Below are 23,311 nucleotides of genomic sequence, written 5' to 3'. Positions count from 1 at the left end.
TATTTCAAACAAATGAGGTAAGGATTAATGGTATCCCGTAGCCGTCTTTTGAACAACTTCCCATCAAAATCCTCAGTTCCCAGGACTCTGGATCGGGCCAGCTCCCGGGGCAGCTAAAGAGAAAGGAGTGTGAGTGAGCCCTGAGGGAAGGAGCAAAGCCCTCCCGGGGCGGAAGCTAAGGTGCACAGGTGGGCGGTCAGGGAGAGCAGACAGACCAAGAGATACAGTTCAGCAGCTGAGACACAGGGACAGACGGATCCTTGGCAGCGCCCAGCGATCGTGGGCTGACCGGCAGCAAGCGCCCCTCCCCATCTGAGCACTGGGCACCAGGCACCACCCTGGTCTCTGAGATGTCTCTGGTGGCAGAAAGCCCTCCTCCCAGGAGTCCTGGAATGTTCTAGGGAGGCAGACAGGGCCAGACTGTGGGTCAGACTTTCAGAACAGAAGGGGACCCTGCCTGGGATGGGGGAGAGTACATAGGCTCAGCATTCTAGACTTGGATGGGAAGGGACCACGGACGAAGCTGGAGATGCGGAGCTCCTAGACTGGCGTGGGCTGAAGTCATTCCTTAGGGAGCAGACCAGTGCCTTTGGTGCCAATGTCAGGTAATTAAGACTGCTGGGCGTTTAATCCTCAGTGAAAGAGGTTTTGGAATAGGGCACTTAAGCCTGCCAAGCTTGGCTTTTCATTCTTCTACTGTCATCCCCAACCAGCTACTGGGTTCAAGTTTTGACGGTACCCACAGGGGGTGGGGGGCGGTACAGCGGATTGGAAGCCAAGTAGACGGCCCTGAGAAAGCCGGACCCAGTCCAAGCAAGCGGCTGAGGGAGGCGAGGCGCTGTGCCAGAGTATTTGCATATTTGAAGACAGATCAGCTCCCCTTACAACTGATTGCCGAGGCTGTGCGCCCTCTTTGCTGGGACCCATATCGAAGGGCTTCCCAAATGTGCTTAAAGCCCGCTAGGGAGACTTGCATTATTCAGAACCATCCCTTAAGAGGGCATGTGTTGCAAGACCGAGCCTGTTTGGGAAGTCAGCTTGGGTTTGTTCGGGGCAGTGGCGTGGAGAGGCAGGGGGGCAGAAGAGAGGAGGGGCTGAAGATGTACTCAGGAGGGGACATTCTTCTCTGGGGGGGGGGCAGGATAGGGGCACACAGCTAAAAAAGACCCTGGCTTCATGCTCCTAAGCTCCCATGCCACCGAGGGAAACAGAAATCCTCTCTTTCCAGAGAAGTGACTCAAGCTTGGGACTGATCTCACAATCTGTGGATTCTGTAGCTCATCTGGGCAATCCAGGGAGACCTTTTGCCTCCTGAGAGTGCTACTTAGACAGCAGACATTAGAAGGAAGCAGGGTTAGTGCTCCTCGGTCTGCCTCAGGAGACCCCTTCTCCCTCACCACAGTCACCAAAAAGACTTGCTTTGGGGCGGGCAAAGCGGGGCGGGTACGTCACCTCTGCTGTCTGTCTTTGATTGCACCCAAAACAAATTTTAAAAATGGTTTCAGACAGCCCAGTGTTTTGTGTTAGATACCTTCCTCTCTGCCATTCCCTATATGTAGGTAAGGCACCATCAGCCACGCTGAGATTGGCATCTTCCCCCAGGGGCCAGACTGTGATGGAAACCCGAGGTGAGGAGGGACACTGAAGCCAGCCAAGCTTGGCTGTTCTGCCTCCCACCCCCAGACCCGCTTCTGAAGGTATAAGAAAGAGCCTGTGTCCTCTCCACGCAGGAAAGCAGACAGAGCACAACTGTGCTATTTTAAGCAATTGTACCCAATTCTGGGCTGGCTCAGATGCCCAGAACTTGCTCCCGGCCAAAGCTACCCCTGGGAGAACTCCAGGAAGCAGACAGGGCTCTGTTCCCATCACTGGGGGGCGGGGGGGGGGCGGTGTCTTGGCATTTGTAGGAAAGAGTTTTCAGTGGAGTAGAGCACCCAGAAATGAAGCTGAAATAAACAGCCCTTACCTCTGCAGGTAGAGATAAGGATGTTTCTGGAAAACCCGACTTCTAAATGCTGAAGATCTCTAACTGCCTAATTCCACAGAGGAAGGCTCTTTACCCCCTCCAACTCTCCTGGCCTCTCTCCTGGGTGACCTTGAGGGCCTCTGCCCAGGACCACAGAAGGTCACCTGGCTCAGTCCCCAGAAAGGAGTCTGACTATAAGCCTCACACTAGGCAGGCAGAGAGGAAGCTAGGGGACAGCACTAAGGACCATCCAGCATCCAGCATCTTGCTCGATGCTCCTGCCGCCCTCACGTCCTCATGCTGCCAGCCCTCCGGAGCCCACTCAGAGGTCCCAGGTGCACCACACTGTCCTCCACGGCCCAGCCAGCTGGCCAGCAATTGCTCCTGACGTGCACTGAGACGCCTCAGGCAACCCAACTTTCTTCCCCAGGGGTCCCCTCTAGGTCTTGGTCTGGAATAAGAAGGCCAGCGACGGGGCAGCCAAGTAGACTGGACCTGGGTCTGCTGCCGGGAGCATGTGGGGGCTCGTCCCCAGGTTTCCGGCCGTCCTGTCGGTTTGCAAATTGTGGGCAGCCCGACTCCAACACAGAACAGTGTGTGGGGAGCTGCAGGGGTGGGGGTGCTGGAGGGGGGAAGACGGGGTTCTGAGAGAGAGAAAATGAGGGGCAGAAAGAAGAAAGGAAGAAGGCAGGAGGGAAACAGAGAGGAAGGAAGTGAGAAAACAAAGAGAAGACCATGAGAAGGAGAGAAAGAACCCGCGCACAGAAGGGGAACACGAAGAAAGCTGCTGCTTGGGGGCCCCCTCCATGCCGGGTAGAGACGGGGTGTGGAGCTGGGGTTCTAGGCACCACCTGCTTCCACTACTGGCAGGGGCAACTGAGGAAAGAAGACCAGGCCCCCCCCGGCTGTCCTGAGCAAGGAGCAAGGTCCCCTACACTCTCCCCACCTTCCCCGGAGAGGCGTGTGGGCGCGGAGAACCTGGGGTTCAGGTTCTCTTCTGCGACCTGGGGCAGCTGTCAGCGCCCACATGTTGCCCTTTGCTTGGTCTCCCCCACAAGTACCACTGTCCCCCGTGTGGAAAGCAGCCTCCACAGCTGAGTCACACAGACCAAGGTCTTTGGAGGGTTCGGGGGCTCCTCAAGAGAAGGCCTGTTACACATCCGCGGTGCAAACGAACACAGTCACTTGGAATGCAACGTCCTGGCAGGCTGAGGACAGGCAGCCGGAGAGCCAGGCCGGTGGGTCCCCGGCAAGATGTGTGTCTGGGAGTTGACTACTTGGTTCTCTCCTCTGCGGAGGGCCGCCGACCCCACGCTATCCTGGGTCAGGCAGGGCTGACCCGCTTCGGTACGAGCCAAACAGAATCCAGAAATAAAAATGAAAACAAGTAAAACTAGAACATTAATCTGCAGCTTGCAAATGGAGTTGTCCCATGGGGTCCGGCATCAAACACATTTCATGCTGGGGTCCCAGCCAATGCGGAAATTCTGTACTGTGGCTCTATTTCTAGAAGTACAGACCACCAAACGGGGACCAGCTAGAAAAGAAATCCTCATGCTGAGGGCATGGGAGAGACGTTGGGTGACCACCGAAAGCAGGGCTCCTTGGATGCTGCTGTGGGTCCCGAGCACCTGAAGAGCTAATGGAGGACACAGAGGCCCGGACCGTGGAGGCAGGCTCGGGCCGGGCCGGGGATGGCTGCCCCGTTGGCCTGGTGATTCGGACTGAGCCTGCAGCTTGAGAAGCACTGACTCAGAGCCGGACCAGGTTTAACTCAAGGCTTCAGAATCAAGCAAGTTGAGCCACGGAAACAGCTCAGGCACCCCATGCTGGAGGGATTTCTGGGTCAGCCTCGGGGACAAGGCTGTACCCCGACCTAGGTACCCGGGGCTCCTCGGGGTCCGAGGGCTTCTGCCCCGGCTCCCAGCCCCGGGCAGGGACCTGCACTTACTGGTGAGGACCTTGAGGGTGAAGGCGTTCTTCTGCTGGATGGTGTGGGTGAAGTGGAAACGTGCGTTGCAGCTGTAGTCCGTCTGCATGTCCTGGAGCATCACGTTAGAGAAATACAGGTCGCCGTTGTGGCCCTGGGATACACGCTTGTCTTGGGTGATGGGCTCCATGGCTGGAAGGGAGCAGAGGTACAGACGGAGGTGAGCGGTCATGGTAAGAGGAGTGACCATGGCGATTGGTCTGGCGACGGAGTGCCGACAGAGTGTCGGGTGGTGCTGGGAGTTCAACCTGATTCCCTCTCGTCCTCTCAACTCTGAGAGAGGCTTCTTTCCAGTTCACAGATAAGAAAGCAGTGGATTTCACACCTTCTGCGTTGTGAAAGCAGTGAGGGAAGACGTCTGCCTGCCACACTCGTGCTCTGTGACCAGACTTTTCTAGCTCCCGTCCACGCCACAAAAGCTCCGGCTGGCTCCGAACCAGAGGGAGGAAATGCTATCTCTCAGGTGCTTCCCAAATCAAGAGTCAAGTTCACTTGTTTTCTTTTTTTTAAAGCTCTCACTCCCACCAGGAAAGAGAAAATTACTGCCATTTATAATTGCAAGATACCTACTAATCAATGATTCTAGGATGCTAATTTTGGAGATGTTAAAAGATGAAAATGGTGCTTTTTAGAATCAATGATGTCACAGGAGTGGCTGAGGAAGTGGGCTACATTGTCCATGACTGTTGAAGCAATAGGTGTCAATTCAAACGACCGGGTCAGCCGGTTACTCGGTTTGTGAAAGCGTATTTGTCAGGCTGACGATTCACAGCTAATGCCTTCTCACCTCCCAGGACCTTTTATTAAGTCATTTCTTTTCTTTTCTTTTCTTTTTTTTTTAAGATTTTATTTATTATTTATTTGACAGGCAGAGATCACAAGTAGGCAGAGAGAGAGAGAGAGGTAGAAGCAGGCTCCCCACCAAGCAGAGAGCCCGATGTGGGGCTTGATCCCAGGATCCTGGGATCATGTAACTCATCATTTCTGAAAGCGCAAGGTTAATGATGCCAACTTTCCAACAATGGAAAGGTCAGTTCTTTAAATGACTTATTATTCAAAATTGACTGCAGGCCTACTGTGTGCCAGGCTCTGTGCCCATGATTGGTGAAAGAGACTTTAGTTAGATAGCTCCTGCCCTCAGGGAGCCTGCAGCCTAGAAGAGGCAGGAGAGAAAGAAATCACTGCTGTGCAGTGTGGCGAGTGGGGAGCCTGGATAAGAAAGGAGATGGGCTGAGCGGAGGAGCCCCGAGTCCCTGCCAGGGGACTGAGCTCCGCCTTGGAGGCTCTGTGACACCGGGCAAAAGAGACAGGGGCCCAAAGGGGTTTCCAAGCAGTAAGAACAGTACGTGCTAGAAATTAAGAGCACACAGCCGGGGAAGGGGGTAGGAGGAAGGCTCGAGAGGCAGAGGGAACTAGATTAGGAAGGGAAATAAGTCTGGACTTGGTCTGAGGTGAAGGAGGAGCCAGTAAAGGGCGGGAACATATGAATGAAATGATCAGATTTATGTTTTTAGAAAGACTGGAGAGGCCAGTTATGGAGGGTTACTGGTGCCCAGGGAAAAGCTGATGGTGGCCTGCACTGGGCAGATGCCAGTGATGATGGAAAGATGAGGGTCATGAGATCCACTCAGGATCTACTTATGGACATAAGCTGGTGACCGGTGGGGTGCAGGGGACGAGAGACTCTGAACCAGTTAGCAAACCAAACAGCCCTCTAGCCTGTGGCCAGGCGGCGTCTCCCACGCACATGCACCGAGATGACACAGAGGAGTGAGACGACAGGTGAGCACAAAGCCATACTCTCTCTGCCAAACAGCTCACTACCCTGCTTCTTCCGGAAGCAAGCTGGTAAAGACTCGGGGATGGATGGATGGGTGATGGATGCTAAGCAGGCAGGCAGATCTACGGACTGACCAAAGGATGGATGGATAGAAGGGGCTGGGGGTGGGTGGGTGGGTGGGCAGGTATGGAGTATGGGGAGGGGAAGCCAGGAAGACAGAGAGCCAGCAATACTCTAAACACCTTTATAGCATGCCCCCACTTATTACGATTCAAAACATGGGAAGAAACTGAGGTCCACAGTGGTTAAATGAATCTCAGTGCATAATGAAACAGGACAAGCTCTCAGGGATGATACTCTGCCCCTGCTACAAATGTCCTGTCTCCCTGTCACTCCTTTATCAAAGGTTTCATTCCTGTGGCCTCCCTGTCCTCAGTAAATCCAGGCCGACTAAAGACTGAAAGGAGGCTTCATGTCAACCCGCCTGAGTTGGCTTATTGACAGTTTCTCCTCTTCCTCCTCTTTCCTTTTTTCTTGTTCTTCTTCATCTTCACAAATACTACTCAGCACTTACTGTGTGTCTGGTTGTGTTATAAGTTCTTGGATGTATTAACTCATTTATCCTTACAATGATCAACCACGTAAGTACAGGTTCTAGCCCTATTTTTTAAAATTTATTTTTTATTTATTTTCAGCATAACAGTATTCATTATTTTTACACCACACCCAGTGCTCCATGCAATCCGTGCCCTCTATAATACCCACCACCTGGTACCCCGACCTCCCAGCCCCCACCCCTTCAAAACCCTCAGATTGTTTTTCAGAGTCCATAGTCTCTCATGGTTGACCTCCCCTTCCAATTTTCCACAACTCCCTTCTCCTCTCTAACCTATTTTTTTTTTCCCAGAAGAGCAAACTGAGGCCCAGGGTTGTTAAGCAACTTGCTCAAGATGACACAGCTGATAGCATCTGCTAGGAAATGGGCCTGAGCAGCCTCTTGATCTGTTTTCCGCCATGTGGTCCCTTTACACCTGCTTCTCATAAGTCAAGGTCTCCCAACCTTGGGCAAGCCCCTCCCATGTAAGACACCCACGCCACTCCCGAAGATAAAAGTAGAAATCAAATGGTAGGCCTCCAAAACTTACAGCTGCTCATCCAGAAGATGACTGGGGACGGAAGTCCGGGCGGGGGGTTGCACTGGAGCGTCAAGGGGGCGCCTTCTTGAACCACAACAGGGTCTAGGTTTTCCTTGGGCCACAGGGGAGACTCTGGGGGGAATCAGACAGGGGAGCATCAAGTGAACGTTATGGCGGGGGCCAGGACAAGGAGCTTGGCTGGGGGCAGGCGTACAAAGAGGAAAAGCAGAAGGGCAGAACAAGGGAATGGGTGGAGAGAGCCCGTAAGTCTAGGCCAGGTGCAGCAAGAGAGGAAGGACTTCAGTCTAAATAGATACACTTCTCCAAAGGTTCCTCCCCTTCCTCTCCATCCATGCCCAGAATGCTCATGAAGTCATTCAAGACTCTGGCTCGGAAACCTCGTTTCCAAGCAATCTTTTTGAGGAGGGCAAGGTGTGCTCCTGCTTAGAGGCAGAACAGGAGGCAGGATGAGCAGAGCACCAAGGCACCCATTGGCCAAGGGCAGGGATGGCCCTTCCGGAATGACCCTCCATGCCCCCACCGCCATGCACCGAGAAGCAAGGCACGCTAGCAAGCACCCTAGCTACTCACTGGACACCTGCAGGCGGATCCTGTTGGACAGGGCCGTGCCATATTTGTTGCGGGCGAAGCACTGGTATTCCCCCTCATATTCCTCGGGCCGGCCCCCGCTGCGGAAGTCGATCACCAGGGTCCCAGACCGCCTCCTCATTGACACTCGAGGGTCCTTGGCGATGTTGAAGTACCTGCTGTTCCGAGTCCAGTGGAAGCTGTGGGCAGTATGGGGTGGGGGCAGAAGCAGAGGCAACAAGGAGGAACACAGTGGACTCCGGGCTCCAGGTGAGAACCTCAGGGCCCTGGTCCCTGGCCCAGTCCCATAACCACTCCTCCATGTCCCCCTGGCTAGGTGGCAGAACTGGCTGGGAAGTCGGATAAAATGCAGAGTCCCAGGCCAGAGCCATAGGTGAAGCTAAAGAGGGGCAGGCTCCTGACATTAGTGCTTTTAGCCAACCAAGGCTGAGAGTCATGGCTGTAAGTGACACGTACCCAAGCAGCCACTGGGAGATTCTGTCCTCTGCAGGAGCCAGTGGGGACTCAGATTGCTTTAAAATGGAGTCAGCTGCAGCTTCTACCCCAGGGCGTCCCAGCCTCTGACTACGAAGGCAAGCCCAAATTCCTATTTCACCCGAGCCAAGCCCATCAGGGAGCTCACCCGAGCCAAGCCCATCAGGGAGCTAGTTCTGCTCCTCCTGTCTTCCTGTTCGAGAACCAACTCTAAAGCCAAAAGGTGGGACACCTGGGTGGCTCAGTCATGAAGTGTCTGCCTTTGGCTCAGGTCATGATCCTGGGGTCCTGGGATCAAGCCCCGCTTCGGTCTCCCTGATCAGCAGGAAGCCTGCTTCTCCCTCTCCACCTCTCCCTGCTTGTGTTCCCTCTCTTGCTCTCTCTCTCTGTCATAAGTAAATAAAAATCTTAAAAAAAAAAAAAAAAGCCAAAGGGCAATGGCTCAGGTTATCCGTGCCCTGCTCAGTGGGTACAGAGTATAAAGCAAGGGCCACACATGATAGCCCAGGAGGGGCGTTTGAAAGAACCGGCAGCCTTCAGAGACCCCAGGGGAGAAGAGACTAGAATCTCCCTTCGCTTCTGGGGGTGGGGGCTACGTCTGTAGCTGCTCAGGACATAAAAGAAGCAGGGGCAATCGGGGCTGCTCCTTGTCATGCAATCATTGTCCCTGCCAAGGAACCATGGTGGACAGACCAAACTTCAGAAGGCCATCTGTGCCCCGTCTGACCCTTCCGGGTGACCCTGCTTCTTCCAGCCTGGATGAGAGTGGCGCTCCTTGTTCTTGGGCTCATGCAAATCGGGGGGGGGTGGGGGGGTGAGGGGCTAGGGGGCAGGCAGAAGGAGGCTGCCATATACCCAAAGTTCTGCCCGCCGCATTTTTCCAGGCAGACGCCCAGCACAGGGTCCGGTCATGTCTGGTTTGCATGGTGCAGCCTGGGGCTGCCGCTCCTTTGAAGGAGGGGGACAAATAGCAGAACAGCTCTCCATCTCCCGTGTCTTCTGTTTGGTAGAAACACACCCAGCCTGGGGTGGACATGGGTCCCTCTCTGAAGGACGGAGAGGGGCTCTAAGGAGATGGTGGGAGGAGCACCATTTAACTCGTCTGCACACCGCAGGCCTTCGGCTCTGGTCTGCTGACGCCCTGTTTAATGCTGATGTGCTCACAAGCCGAGATGTGCTCAGCAAGAAAGACTCCGGTTAGCCAGCAGGAGGAACTTCCTATAAGCTACGCACGGTAGTGGTGCACTGGGTGGGGGAGAGTTGGGGAGGTAAGACAGTGGAAGGAATGTGTGACACCGACAGTCAGAAACTTAGTATCTCGTCGTGACTTCCGGGTGTGACTTTAAGCCACTGAGGATTTCTGGATCCAGCCTCCTCCGCAGCTACATTTCTTAGTTCTCTGAATTGTACTTTCCACCAGGTAGGTATCCAAGAGATGTCTTCTGGATAATCTTAATTTATCCACTGCTTCAGCTACGCTCAGGGCCAGGGTGTGGTTTCAGTACCTCCTGGGGGTGGGGGCGCGTGGATTTACCTGCCAGTGCGCTCACCTGGGGGCGGGGTTCCCCTTGGCTTCACACTCGATCAAGATGTTGTCGCGGGGATCCACGATGTGGTCCTTCACAGACTGCTTGGTGATGGTTGGGGGCTGGGATACTGCAACAGTACAAACAGGGGCGCTCAGGGCTTCGGGGGCCACAGCACAAGCCGGCAAGCCAGGGGCAGGGGGCAGTACACTGTGCCAGGGGCCCAGCTTCTTACACGGGGCCAGGGGACAGGGGGTTATGTCAAGGACTGAGCCTAAGAAGAATCTCTTTCAGATCTCATGGAATCTCTATGAGAAAGTTCTGTTTTACCCACTCTTGTGTTCCAACACTTGGTGCAACGCTTAGTGCATGAGACTTCTTGAAATACATTTACTGAATGAATCAAGACCACAAAGCAGCCAGCGTTCCAGAGCCCCGTGGCCGGGATGGTTCTGAGCCCTGGAGGGTCCGCAGATGGCCAAAGCGTGGGGAGGCTGGAGCTCCCAGGCCCAGTCCCCAGGGACTTGTCTGCCCACCAAAGAGCCAGCGAGTCTCACTCTCAGCCCCGCGTCTAGTGTTCTCCGTGCAGCTCCTGTGCCGGCCACCGGAGCAGGGGGAGCAGCGGCCCTTCTTATCCACCGGCTCCTCTGCCGTTCCCGGCAATGGGGGGCTCCAGCTGGCCGCTCCCCTTCCTGGGCCCGCACTGCATGGGCTCTGGTGTCAAGAAGCCCCCACAGGCAGGGTGGAAAGGTAGCTAATCCCCCTGTATCTCCTCACTTGGCCTTCTCCCGCCCCTCCTTGCTGCCCTCCTACCTCCCAGAGGCACGAGTGCAGAGAGGCACGCGGGGACTTACGCTCATTCTGAATGCTTGCTGTTAGTTCCGGTGGGTTAGCATTGCGAGGGGAGAAAAGAAGACATCGGTTATAGGTTATCACAAATGACTACTCGCCCGGGTTCCTCAGGCCCCAGCCCGCAGGGAGCACGCTGAGGCTGACCTGGGTGTGGGCCTGGTGCCTGGGCTCTCTGCTCGCAGCTGCAGAACTCTGTGGGACAGCCACACAGAGACGGGGACAGACCCAGTGTGGGCTTCGTGGAGGAGGCGACAGCTCCACGGGGACCTAAACCACGCAGCTGAGCAGAAAGACCAGCCTCTGCCCAAATGATGCCATCAGGGAAGTCCAACTATCAAAAGTGACAAGGCTGCTTGAAAGAGGCCGGGCTCTAGACACTGCTGAGAGAAGGGGGCTCCCAGGCCAGCAGGGCGGGGATGAGAAGCCCGGGCAGCAGCAGATCGGAACCAGGGCTCCAGAGCAAAGCCCCAAAGGCCCCGCGTGGTCCACGGGCCTCACTCCTCCCACCGCGCCTTCCTCTCTGTCACACACGAAAGCACCTCCTTTCCTAAACTTTGGAAAATTCTAGGGACCGATGAATCGCTGTGGCTCTGCTCATGGCTGAAGTACATGGCCATATGGAAATCCCTCTTCCAAACGAGTGCGGGGATGAAGTGGAGCCCGCCACTCCTTCCGGCACTTTTAACGGAAGGGATCAGGAGGCAGGTAGCACAAGTCTCGCCCAGCCCTCACCTGTGGCGTGCATGGGTCCGTGTACAAGTCAGTGCATATTTGAGGTTGGGCTTCTCAGACTCTGCCAGGTACGTGAACCACCTGGGGGGCGGGTCTGGATAGAATGCAGGTTCCGACTGAGCAGACACTGTGCTTCTGACCAGCAGCCAGGTAGTGCCAATGCTGGGGGTCAGGGCACCATGCTTCCAACAGCAAGAATTTTTTTTTTTTTTTAAAGAGTCCATTTTTATTTGACAGAGGGAGAGAGATCACAAGTAGGCAGAGAGGCAGGCACAGAGAGAGGAAGGGAAGCAGGCTTCCCACTGCAGAGAGCCCGATGCGGGACTCGATCCCAGGACCCTGAGATCATGACCTAAGCCAAAGGCAGAGGCTTAACCCACTGAGTCACCCAAACACCCCCAACAGCAAGACTTTTGATGCTAATTTTCTGGCGGAGAAGGCCTCGGTGTAAAATGTACAGAAAAGAGACTGCGTGTTTCTGTCACTTTGTAAGAGGCCTTTTCTTAATGGCTCTAGCATGAAGTCATATGCAAAGCTTCTTCCACGCCAGCGCTGAGGTCTGGGATGCACTGGTGTCACGGGCAGACTTTTCCAGGGGAAAGCAGAGGCTGTGGGTGAGCCCAGGTGACCTCGAAGCTTCCTGACTCAGCCACAGTGAGATGTGGAAGAGAAGCGTTAGGGGCCCAGAGAGGGGCAGTGTGGAGAAGGCAGAGTTAAGGCAGGACCAAGAGGAGCCAGAAGGGTCCTGAGGGAGAAGACAGACATCAGGGAGGAGAGGCGGAGTGTGGCAGGAAGGGTCCCCTGCTACGTGCACTTCGGTAAGTGAAAGTCTTGAGTACGACGCACTAAAAGGTCCAGAATAAACCTTTCAAGTGGGCCAGGGCTGCATGGTCTGCTGGGGAACCGAAAAGTAATTTTATCTGTATCATTTGCCTGGATGCAGCCTTGGCAGGAAATGAAAAGTCCTGGGGTAAAGGGGAAATCTGGGGTTTCTGAACACATGCTCCCTGGAGTTCCCCACAGTGGCGTCCTCACCCTTAGAAGGTTTTCCTGCCAGTGGCCCAAGAATGGCTAATTCTGGAAAGCTAGTGTATTGGAGCGTGAAGGAGAGGTGGGGAGAAGGAGCCATATTTAGGAGAAGCAGGGCTGACACTTGACCTACTGCCTGGGACCACTAGCCCAGGCCTGTGCTTTCTTCATCTGAGGACACAGTGGATGGCTCTTGGGTCCCCACACACAGTGGAGGGCTCTGTCCTGGCCCTGGCAAAAGCTCTACATTGCCCACATGACCCTCAAGCCTCTCTTTTATAAAATCAAGGGCTGGCTCAATGGAAAGAGCCCTAGAAATTATCCAGGGAATCTCAGATTCTCGGATGGGAAGTCACTAGGTTAAAGGTCAATAGGACATTTCCTGCAGAAATGGAACGAGAACCAGCCCACCTGAGTCTGGTCCAGAGCTCTTCTTACAAATCTATCCTTGGCCAGAGCGGTCAGTTGGCTAGGTGGGTCCCCAGCACGCTCTCCTTAACATTCCGGATGTGAGTAAGGTAAGTAAGGGGGAGACCACGGGGGAGTGAGGACTCCCGGAGCTGGACGGACGCTGTCCCCAGCCCCACAATGAAACCAGGCCGGGGGCCTCTTGAGAGTCTACTTCCCTAAAGAGGTCATGACATCTGGAACCACCATTGAGTCACCAAGGAATTTATTACAGAGACAAAACCAACCCAGAAGACAAGCCAGAACAGGGAGAGGACAGGGAGGCCTGCCCACCTGGGGACAAGGGCAACCTACCGAGTCCTGCGACACCCCCCAAATTCCACGTCATTCCACCTGCTCTTCTCTCCACTACAAAGTGGTCATGTCAAGTGGAAAATGGGTCTGCCTTTTTGACTTCCGAGGGGAAGAGAAAAATCTTCCAATGAGCTCTGTAGGGTGTAAGGCAGAGGCCTGCCAGGTCTGCAAGGTTTCTTTATCCCCACACTTCTTCTCTCTCCCTGGCACTTGCCCCTGGCACCTGTCCCTGGAGGATGGAGAGTGTGTGAATGTGCGCCTGTGTGTGTGCGTGTGCGCGTGTTGAGGTCATCCTGCAGCAGTCTTTGGGATGACAGTGAGGACGAAATGTCTCCCACCCCACTGTCTCCTCTGTGGGTTCCTAGGAGAAAAATGCCGAGTCGCTCAACGTGGAGAGAGGGATGGAGGGGCGAGCTGCCAGCAGACTCACTTTTTGGCAAACCCACTCTTGTTGATGAGGCGACCCTTTGCTTTCTTCAAAGGTCACGTTGTTCTCCTTGGGGTGGGTGAAGGGGGGGAGGCGGGTGCGTGTGACTCTGTTGGCAGAACGGCAGGGGCTGGAGGCCAGTGTTTCAATGAGGGATTGTGTCGCAGCCCAGGGCTGTTCCAGGAAGTCTGCTGGGCCCCAACTCCCCAGAGCAGAACCAATGCCCCATCCTCAAGGCACAGATATGGCCTCTTGAAGGGGCAGGCGGGCGGAAGGGCAGCCTCCGGCCTGAGCCCCCTCAGCCCCTCCCAGGCAACACGCAGAGAAATTACGACCGCCTGATCTTCACGTGCCCCACACCGGGCGAGTGTGGATAACGCTTCAGGGAACACAGCAAGTAGGTCTCTCTGCGGCCTTTTGTGACAACATGGATGGGCCTTGAGGACCTTAGGCTAAGTGAAATTAAGTCAGAGAAAGCTCTGGTATGTTCTCACTCCATGTAGAATCTAAAGAAGTCAAACTCAAAGAAACGGAGTGGAATGGTTGTCAGGGGCCCGGGAGATGCCGGTGAGGGGTCCAAACGTCCAGCTGTGAGATGGAAATGTTCTGGGGCCCGAATGCACATGCGCCTGTAATTAGCAGACTGTATCACGCACCTGAGCGTTGTTTCGAGAGTCGATCTTCCGAGTTATGGCTACACACACACAAGGTACTTGTGTGAGGGGATGGGGGTAAACGAGCCCACGTGGCAGTCATTTCACAATATACACGTAGCAAATCATCAGGCTGTACACCTTCAACTTACATAGGCTGTGTATCAGTAAAGACCGGAGTAACCCTGGGAGGTGGTGGGGGGCGGGGAGGAAAACGAATGTGTGACCTTTCCCCACCCAGCCCCCCGGGGCCTCAGCACAGGGTAAGAGGGAAGGATGGGCTCAGGTAACTTGGTGTGTGTGTAGGGGGGTGCCTGTCATGCCTGACCCAGCAGGAGGGGAAAAGCCGGCTGAAAAGGACCTCTTCCCCGGGGCCACTGGGTCTCCTCTGAAGGGCTGCCCTTCTCTCGTCTTGCCTTAGGCTTTGGCAGACCTGTTCTGGAGAAGTCGTTATGGACACCACCGTGCCTGCGAGATAGACTTACTCCGGGAAGGCATCATGGGTTTCCTGCTGTGACAGGATGCCCCTCCCGGGGCATCAGATATCGTGTCACAAAAGGCTTCCCCTCTTCATGCAGATAGGGGCTGTGGTCATGTGCTGGGCCTGCCACTTAGGGGCTGGAGAGAATGGCACCCCAGCTTCCTAATGTCAGCAAAGGACTGGCTGTGAGAGTCACAGGAGAGGCACCTGTAGAAGCCCTTAGCTCTCGGGCGGGTGCACCGGCAGCTGCTACTCTGGTGGGCTCTAAGAACTAAAAGAAGGTGGGATTACCAGAGGTCAGGGTGAGGCGTGTCGAGTGCCAACCGGGTGGGATGCCAAGAGACCTGGGTTGTATTCGTGAATCTAGTACCCCTTTGTTGTGTGACCCAGAGCAAGGAAGGGTCTCCAATTCCCAGAATACAATTCCAGAACTCCCTGGGCCCTCCCTCCTCACAGACACTGAGGAGATGGGGAGATGGCACGAGGGGGAGGGTCTCTGCCCCCCATGGGGTCCCTTGGAGACACTTGCAGCTGGGTCACCTGCCCACAGCTCCAGCAGAGCTTTAGAAACCCAGATTCCTAACACAGATGTCAAAGCCGTCTCTTTGTAAGTTCATCTTGGAGGAACTCCTCACCCACTAGCCCCAGGGGTCACAGTGGCAGGTGAATGAATGAGGAGGAGCAGCAGAAGAGAAATGAGCCTTCAGCACGTCCTGGATAACCCAGTTTCCTCAGCACCCCTCTCCTCTCCAGGGACATGGCCTTATCGTTCTCCCTTATTAGATTGCCTGCCTGGGATTGTTAATGAGACACTCTTCCTTGAGTTAGCAGTGCAGATGGTCTCCATGGGAACCGTTCTTTTCACAACACCCCGCCCCCCACTGAATACACACACACACACATAAACATGCACACAGACACACACACACACACACACACTTGGGGCTATTGAAAGAGCAGCAGGCGCCTTGCCCATCTTGGTTCTGGGTCCAGCTTAGAGTTTCCATTGGTCTTCTCTTACCCAGAAGTGCCCACTCCTCTGGGCAGCTATTATTGGTAGGGTTGGGTGGGAGGGGGCTGAAGTACGTGCAATTCTTCTCCAAGCTGTGCTAAGTCCAGGCCCCAGGGCCTGGCTTTGGAGAGCTCAGTGGGCACTCCTTGGAAGCTGCATTGCTCTCCCTACCCTCCCCAGACATCTGTCACCTGGACAGAGCCCAAGTCAAGGTTGGCATCATGTGGGCCCCATTTATTTCTGGAAGCAGGGAACAGAGGTGGTATGCCCACATCAGAGCACTGGAATGCCAAGACATTCTGATGGAAGAGCCGGAAATACGGCAAAGGTGGTACACATCTAAAAGTGGGGCCAAGGACCGGGGCTGCCAGTCCCCAGGCCCCTTCTGAATATAACAACAGACACAGCAGCTAGAGACGGGGCTATTAGAGCACCATCCCAAGCCGCCTGTCTGATGATTCTGGTGGCCAAATAATGCCCCCACCCTCGGACACAGAATGACACAAGGTTTTACTTCCCAACTTTGCCATGGGAAAGCTGAAATCAGCACCTGGTTTTCCCGCAACAGTATTATAATGGAGCTCTGGTTTAAAGTTTCACTAAGCCCCTGTCTTGTGCAAAATAATTCCTTTCCCTACTGTCCCCATGCCATCCAGCCTGATTTAGACCTGCCAAGAGAGCCCAAGGGTCTAGCTCAGATATAGAAAGGCAGGTAAGTGTCCACTACACTTGGTCCTTGGAAACTCCCTGTTGACGGGCAAGTCAGGACCGCAGAGGGCCATGGGAGGGGTGTGAAGGGAAGTACTCCCAAGGGACACACAGACTTGCAGACTCCACCACCTCTGGTCCCACTTAGCAGGCTCCAGGCAGCACAAGCATCAGCTCAGACACAGTTTTTGGAGGTTGTGCTATAAAATTCATCTCACATTCCCAAACACGAGCCTGCCTGCCTCCATGTTCTGGAGGGAAACCCAGCTCTGCCTCCAGAAGCTACCACTTCCCCTCTCTCCAGCCTTTTCAAAAGTTGGGCTTAACGCCCCCCTGACCTATCCCTCCCATCCAACCCTCTGCCCCAAATCAGGAGAATCAAAAGAGATGATGGAGTGGGACTCACGATCCATAGGAATCTCGATGGCCCCACTGAGGCAGAGGAGGCAGAGCAGGACGGCTGCGTGGACCCAGGGCGGCGGCTGCTGCCTGGCCATCCTCAGCACGGGGCCCCGCTCCCTGCTCCCCGGCCTGCGGGGTCTTGCCGCCTCCAGCCGCTCTAACTGGGCCTCCCGGACAGAGCTCAGCTGTGGAAAGAAATACAATACCAAGTGAGTTTTTCTTGAACTTGCGGTTGGTTCTAGCAATCCTATAGGGCCTGAAGAACTCAAGGGTTTGGTCACAGACTGATGTTCTTAAATAGGTTTTCTTACAAACTTGTACAATTGACATTGTGGACCCACAGTTCTTTGTGCAGGGAAGGATGCTGGGTATTGCTGGGTGCTTAGCAGGCTCCCTGGCCTTTACCCTCTAGATGCCAGCACAGCCCCTTCCTGCCCCCAATCAGAATGTCTCTAGACACTGCCAACTGTCCCCTAGAGGACAAAACCACTCCCAGTGGAGAATCACTGTTCTAGAAGGAAGGAAAATTCTTCGTGGAAAAGTCATGAAAACAAACACTGTCCCACTGGTCCAGTACCTAGAGGCTGCCATGCACTGGGCCAGTAAGAAACACACCAGTCTCATAGCTTCTCTGAACCCTATGTGCTGTGTGGGGTTAGGTGAAAGCTGGTTGCTCAACGGGCTTTTCTTTCTTTCTTTCTTTTTTTTTTTTTTTTAAATAAAAAATGGATTTCTGCAGACATTTTGTGCAGCAAAGGTATGGCAGTCCCTGATGCTGTCCCTTTAGAGATAATGTCAATGCTGAGACTATGACCCAGGAAAAGGGTGGTTGGTAGGATGAGCACTATTACGACAGTCCAATGTCCACATTCTCAAGCACAACAAATCATGTCTGATTAGAACGACTGTCCACATCCTTGCCAACCCCTGAGGAAGGGGTACCCTCCTACACTGTTGGTGAGAATGCAAGATGGTGCAGCCACTCTGGAAAACAGTATGGAGGTTCCTCAAGAAGTTGAGAATAGAGCTACCTTACAACCCAGCAATCGCATTACTGGGCATTTATCCTTAACATACAAATGTAGTGATCTGAAAGGGCACGTGCATCAGAATGTTTACAGCAGCAATGTCCACGATAGCCCAACTATGGAAAGAGCCTAGATGTCCATCAGCAGATGAATGGATAAAGATGTGGGATATATATATATATATATATATATATATATATATATCTATCTATCATGCAGCCATCAAAAACTCTGAAATCTTGCCATTTGCAAGGACGTGGCTAGAACTAGAGGGTATTATACTGAGTGAAATAAGTCAGTCAGAGAAAGGCAATTATCATGTGATCTCACTGATATGGCGAATTTGAGAAACAAGATAGAGTATCATAGGGGAAGGGAGGGGAAAAATGAAACAAGATGGAACCAGAGAGGGAGACAGACCATAAGAGAGTCCTAATCTCAGGAAACAAACTGAGGGTTGTTGGAGGGGAGGGAGGTGGGAGGGATGCGTGGCTAGGGGGGTGGACATCGGGGAGGGGATGTGCTATGGTGAGTGCAGTGAACCGTCTGAGACTGATGAATCACAGACCTGTACCCCTGAAACAAATACTACATCATATGTTCATTAAAAAACAAACAAAACCCCAACTGTCCAAGGGCCCTAGAATGAGTCTTTAAGAGAGAAACCCTTTTCCCTAGCTCCTGAGAGAGAATGGCCTGTGGGAGGTGGGTGGGGGATGAATGAAACACGTTAAGGGGTTAAGACTACACTTATCCTGACGAGCACTGAGGAGTGTATAGAACTGCTGAATCGCTATACTGCACACCTGAAACGAATAGAACCCTGTGTGTTAACTCTTCTTGAATACAGAAGGGAGTGGCCCGGGGAAGGCACTGAGATGCAGTGCTTTGAAACTGCCACGGGGTCTGAAACGTGGGTCTTCAACCTGGGTGCAGTGTGCTGTTCTGTCCTGCGGCCGAGTCCAAGAAGAAGGGGGGACGAGGTTCCCGCAGAATTCTTCTCTTCCCTGTACCCCACTACCATCTCTCCTGCCTGAGGCTGTCGGCAAAAGGAGCAGGGCTCCTGGGCTGAATCCGGGGAAACAAAGTTATCCTTCCGGAGACCTGGAGGATGAGGGACCTCCCCTGGGCCAGGACATGAGGCCAGCTAAGGGATTCGATTTCCACAGCAGCAGGTTCTTTCCTGGAAGCTGGGCCCGACAGCAGCCCCCCAGCTTCCAGCCCCACTGTCCATCCACTTGCCTTCCCACTGCTTCCACCTTGGTTCTGGTCACCGCTGTTTCATGACAGTGACCGCAACAGCTCCCTGAGTGCTCACCCCACTGCTGCTCTCACCCTTCCGACTCACTCTCCACTGTCACCAGAGCTGAATCCTTCGACGTGGCTCGGTGGTCCTCCGAGCAGAGCCCCTTCTGCAATCTCGCCTCTCATCACCCTCCCTCCGTGTTCTGCGTTCTGGCCAACACTGGTCACCTGCCAGGTCCCTTCATGCGTCCTGCTCTGTGACTTCAGCACAGATTAGCTTCTGTCTAGAACACGCTTTGAATCTGCCTTCTTGTGAGGACTTGACAAGGATGACTGTGTGTCTCCTGTCTGTACTTCTGAACACCATTTACGCCCCCCCTCCCCACTATATAGCACTTGCCACTTGTCACTTATGTTTTAAAGATTTATTTATTTATTTATTTAGGGGAGGGAGAGAGAGCTTTCGTGAGCGGGGGGGGGGGCAGAGGAAGGGGAGAGAGAGAATCTCAAGCAGACTCCTTGCTGAACATGGAGCTTGAGGCATGGCTCAACCTCACGACCCTGAGATCATGACCTGAGCTGAGATCAAGAGTCTGATGCCTAACTGACTGAGCCACCCAGGCACCCTAGCACTTGTCATTTTGTATTCATTGTACTCATTTCAAAAGCCACACATCTGTATCTCCTATTAAAAAAGGAAGGCTCCATAGGGAAGGCGCCTCATCTTGTTTATTCCTAGACTCTAACATGGTGCCAAAAACACAGCAGGCACTCAAAAATATGGGATGGATGGATGGATGGGAAATGAGCAAAGAAATGGCTGACCGAATGAAATAAACCACTGGAATCACATCTTTTTTTGTTTTTGCTTTTGTTTTTTTGTTTGTTTGTTTGTTTGTTTTTTGGAAACCTCATTTTCCCCCCAGAAAGCCAGCAGGCAGCTCAGGAGAACACATACTTTGGACCTGGATGGCATCCTGTGGAGGCTGCCAATTAGTGGAGGAAAAGCTCCCTCCCTCCCTAGGCAGTGCACTCGCGCCAGCGAATCAATCAGACGGAAGAGACTCAGGAGAGTAGAAATCACCCAAGGAGGAAAAGCTCCTGGCTGGACAGTATCACAGGAGGCCTTTGGTTGTTCCTCCTAAAACCTTCTAAGATGGTCTTGCATGGGCTGAGCAAGAGTCTGCTGACTCCTCTCCTTGGACCCGACAGCTCCCAAGACCAGACTCGGGTGATCCAGCTGACCACCTGAGTGCTGTGAGAACTAACACGGGGTGCGGCTCAGCATTCCTGCAGAGAGGACAGTGGGGATGGGATGGCGCCAGTCTTGGCTTCGTGACCGCCATGTTTTGTTCAGGAGCTGCCAAGCAGTAGGAAGTGACGGGCAAGAGAAGGATATCTTGTTCTGGGAATCCTCATGGGAATAGGAAGCCCAAAGCTATTCATTAACTAGAAACACACAGGCAGGGGGAAAAAGTTGAAAGGGATGCTTTCAACTCACAATTTAAAAACACGGTAGAGAATGCACACAGAGATAATCAGGTCTAGCTGTTTGACAATTCTCTCTCTCTCTTCTCTCTAGAACCCAATTTTTCCAATAAAATCTTTTTTTTAAAGGATTTCATTTATTTATTTGAACAGAAAGAGAAAGCATAAGCAGGGGGAGCAGCGGAGGAAGAGGGAGAAGCAGGCTCTCTGCGGGGCAAGGAGCCTGATATGGGGCACGATCTCAGGATAAAATCTTGAAAGACAAAGATAATTGAAAGACCATTTAGCTTTATGCAATCCCCTTGCTTTTCAAATGAGGAAACAAGAGCCCAGAAAGGGGAAGTGATTTGTTCAAGGTCACCCAGCTGGTTAGTGGCAAAGCCAGGAAAAGAACCCAGATCTCCTGACTCCTCATCCACTTCCCCTGTCTTTCCATACGCAGGTAAGTTCCAGAGTAGAATTGCTATTTAAAAAAGAAATGTAAATACCTTCCTTAAAAAATTAAACAGAATTATCATATGACCCCATATTTCTACTTCTAGATATATGCCTCCAAATTCAACAGCAAGGCTCAAGTACATGCGCACACATGTTCACTGCAGCAACATTCGCAAGAGCCAGAAGGTGGAAACAGCCCAAATGTCCATCAGAAGATGAATAAATAAGCAATATGGCAGTTTGTATGTTCCGTGAAATATTATCTGGCCATGGAAGATAATGACGTACACACGTGTTGTGATGGCTATGAAGCCCGAGAAGGTTATGCTTGATGAGAGCAGCAAGACACAAAGGGTCACATATGGAATGATCTCTTATATTCAAGGTCCATAACAGGTAAATCCATATGGACAGAACACAGATTGGTGCTTACCAGAGACGGGGGGAGGGGGGGAATGGGGAGCGATGGCTTAATGGGTATGGGGTTTCCTTTTTGGGTGTTGATAATGTTGGGGTGAGAGAGGGACTGCACTGGTATCATAAGCAATAGTCGACTGAGGTGCGGTCGCACACACTGTGAAAGGGCTGAATGACAGTGAAGTATTCACTACACACTGGCTGACTGTATGATATGTCGATTTCACCTCCATACCAAAGAGATGGAAGCGCTGGTGTCTGGAATGTGCTCATGAAGATAAAACAGCAGAGGATGAGGAGGGCAGGTTATTCCGCATGGGGATATAGGCACCCTCAGCTCCCCGAGCCCAGTCTACTCAGCCTGGAAGACAGGTACATGGCTGGCAATCCTTCCAGTACATTCTGTAGGACCTTCCACCCACATCTGAGGAAGGGGAGTGTCAACCGGTGTCAGGGCATGGGGGTTCTAGTCCTGACTTCAAAGAACGCAAGCAGAGTGAGGAAGGAGATGCCCGCCTGAAGGTACCCCTACACCACCAGGCTTACAGTTCCCGTACCCTGATAGCCAGATGGAAAAGGCCAAGGGCAGGGATGTCTAACTGAAAGCAGTTAAATGCATACTTTTTTTTTTTTTTTTAAGATTTTATTTATTTGACAGGGAGAGAGATATCACAAGTAGGCAGAGAGGCAGGCAGAGAGAAAAAGGGAAGCAGGCTCCTTGCTGAGCAGAGAGCCTGATGTGGGGCTCAATCCCAGGACCCCAGGATCACGACCTGAGCCGAAGGCAGTGGCTTTACCCACTGAGCCACCCAGGCACCCCTAAATGCATACTTCTAACCAAGTCTTTCTTCTTACAGTATCTTGCCATTTGGCCCAGTCACATAACATCTCAGGTTCCTCTCCTGCTAGGAGTAGAGAAGTACATCATCCAGACAGGGTGTGTGTGTGGGGGGGGACAGGTGGATGGGGGGAATGCCATCTGACTACGGAGCATCCTGGGGAGGATTAAGGAAAATCCCACATCCTGTGAGAGGGCAGATGGGGGCTGCTGAAGAGGGACCATGGTGACTGTCTAGGAATGGTGGGAGAGGGTGTGGAATTTTTCTGTTCAGCTCCACAAGGGCAAAAAGAGAACCAATGGGAGACAGTTCCAGAGAGGTAGCTGCTTCTCTGAGATGTATGGAAGAATGATCTAATAAATAAAGCCACTTTACAATACTGTCCATGATGATAAGGACTCTACCCGCACACTTACCAGTATGATGTGTGTGAAAGATCCTTTTCTAGCAAATCAAACAGGTTAAGTGGTAGATTGTAAGGGGGGCTATTGCAGGGGGGAGAGTGAGGAAAAGAACAAAAATAAATAAAACCAGGGGCGCCTGGGTGGCTCAGTGGGTTAAAGCCTCTGCCTTTGGCTCAGGTCATGATCCCAGGGTCCTAGGATCAAGCCCTGCATCGCATTGGGCTCTCTGCTCGGCGGGGAGCCTGCTTCCTCCTCTCTCTCTGCCTGCCTCTCTGCCTAGTTGTGATTTCTCTCTGTCAAATAAATAAAATATTAAAAATAAATAAATAAATAAAACCTGAAGAAAAATTTTGTGTGGACTGATGGTGCACTACGAACTGGGGAAGAGGATGGACTCGAGTCCTGTATATCTGAAGTCCTCCCCCGACCCCGTAGACCCCGTGTGAAAAGAGAAGAAAAAAGAGAGAATAGAGTCACCTGTACACGTAATGTTCTGCTGTGTGAAATACTGAGCTCACTGTTCTATAAAGAATCCAGACAGCATTTGGTCAGGGGCTGTGATGACAATGTACGCATAGGAAGGAAACTGGATGCTTTTGAGAATTTCCTGGGTGCTACATAAACACACAGATCCCTGGGGCCTCAGACTTCTAGGCAGCAGCCAAACCAGACCTGCAGAGTAAAAAAAAACTTTTTGGAATCTGAATGCCCTTAGAGCCTCTATTATTGTATCCAGAGACGCTCCATTCACATATGCAACCTCTCTGAACGGAAGCTTTCAAGTTTCCTAAACTCTAAATTTGCAAGTCTTGTGGAAGATTAGGACTCAAAATATCTAGGATGGGGATATGTGAGTTGGGTGATGGTCAGCCATCATGGGGACCGCTGGACATGCCAGCCTCCCTCAGTCAAG

General features: G+C 52.9%; 1 protein-coding gene across 19 annotated transcripts in view; it reads right to left on the bottom strand.

Annotated features, from left to right (window-relative positions):
* Positions 1–23,311, bottom strand: part of NFASC (neurofascin) — a 175,899-nt gene that overhangs the window by 56,578 nt on the left and 96,010 nt on the right. For 10 of the 19 annotated variants that reach the window (XM_082703875.1, XM_082703891.1, XM_082703890.1 and 7 more), the window contains exons 3-8: positions 16,544–16,724; positions 10,336–10,353; positions 9,506–9,611; positions 7,464–7,660; positions 6,882–7,004; positions 3,918–4,088 (exon numbers count right to left, since the gene is read on the bottom strand). In XM_082703875.1, coding sequence (XP_082560001.1) covers positions 3,918–4,088; positions 6,882–7,004; positions 7,464–7,660; positions 9,506–9,611; positions 10,336–10,353; positions 16,544–16,724 — 796 coding nt within the window. Of the gene's footprint in view, positions 1–3,917; positions 4,089–6,881; positions 7,005–7,463; positions 7,661–9,505; positions 9,612–10,335; positions 10,354–16,543; positions 16,725–22,875; positions 23,071–23,311 lie in introns of all 19 variants that reach the window. The other 9 variants (XM_082703886.1, XM_082703880.1, XM_082703881.1 and 6 more) reach the window with 2 other exon arrangements.

Source organism: Mustela nivalis, assembly GCF_964662115.1.
Source record: "Mustela nivalis genome assembly, chromosome: 16".
Classification (NCBI taxonomy): Eukaryota; Metazoa; Chordata; class Mammalia; order Carnivora; family Mustelidae; genus Mustela; species Mustela nivalis.
This window is presented reverse-complemented; position numbering and strand designations above follow the sequence as displayed.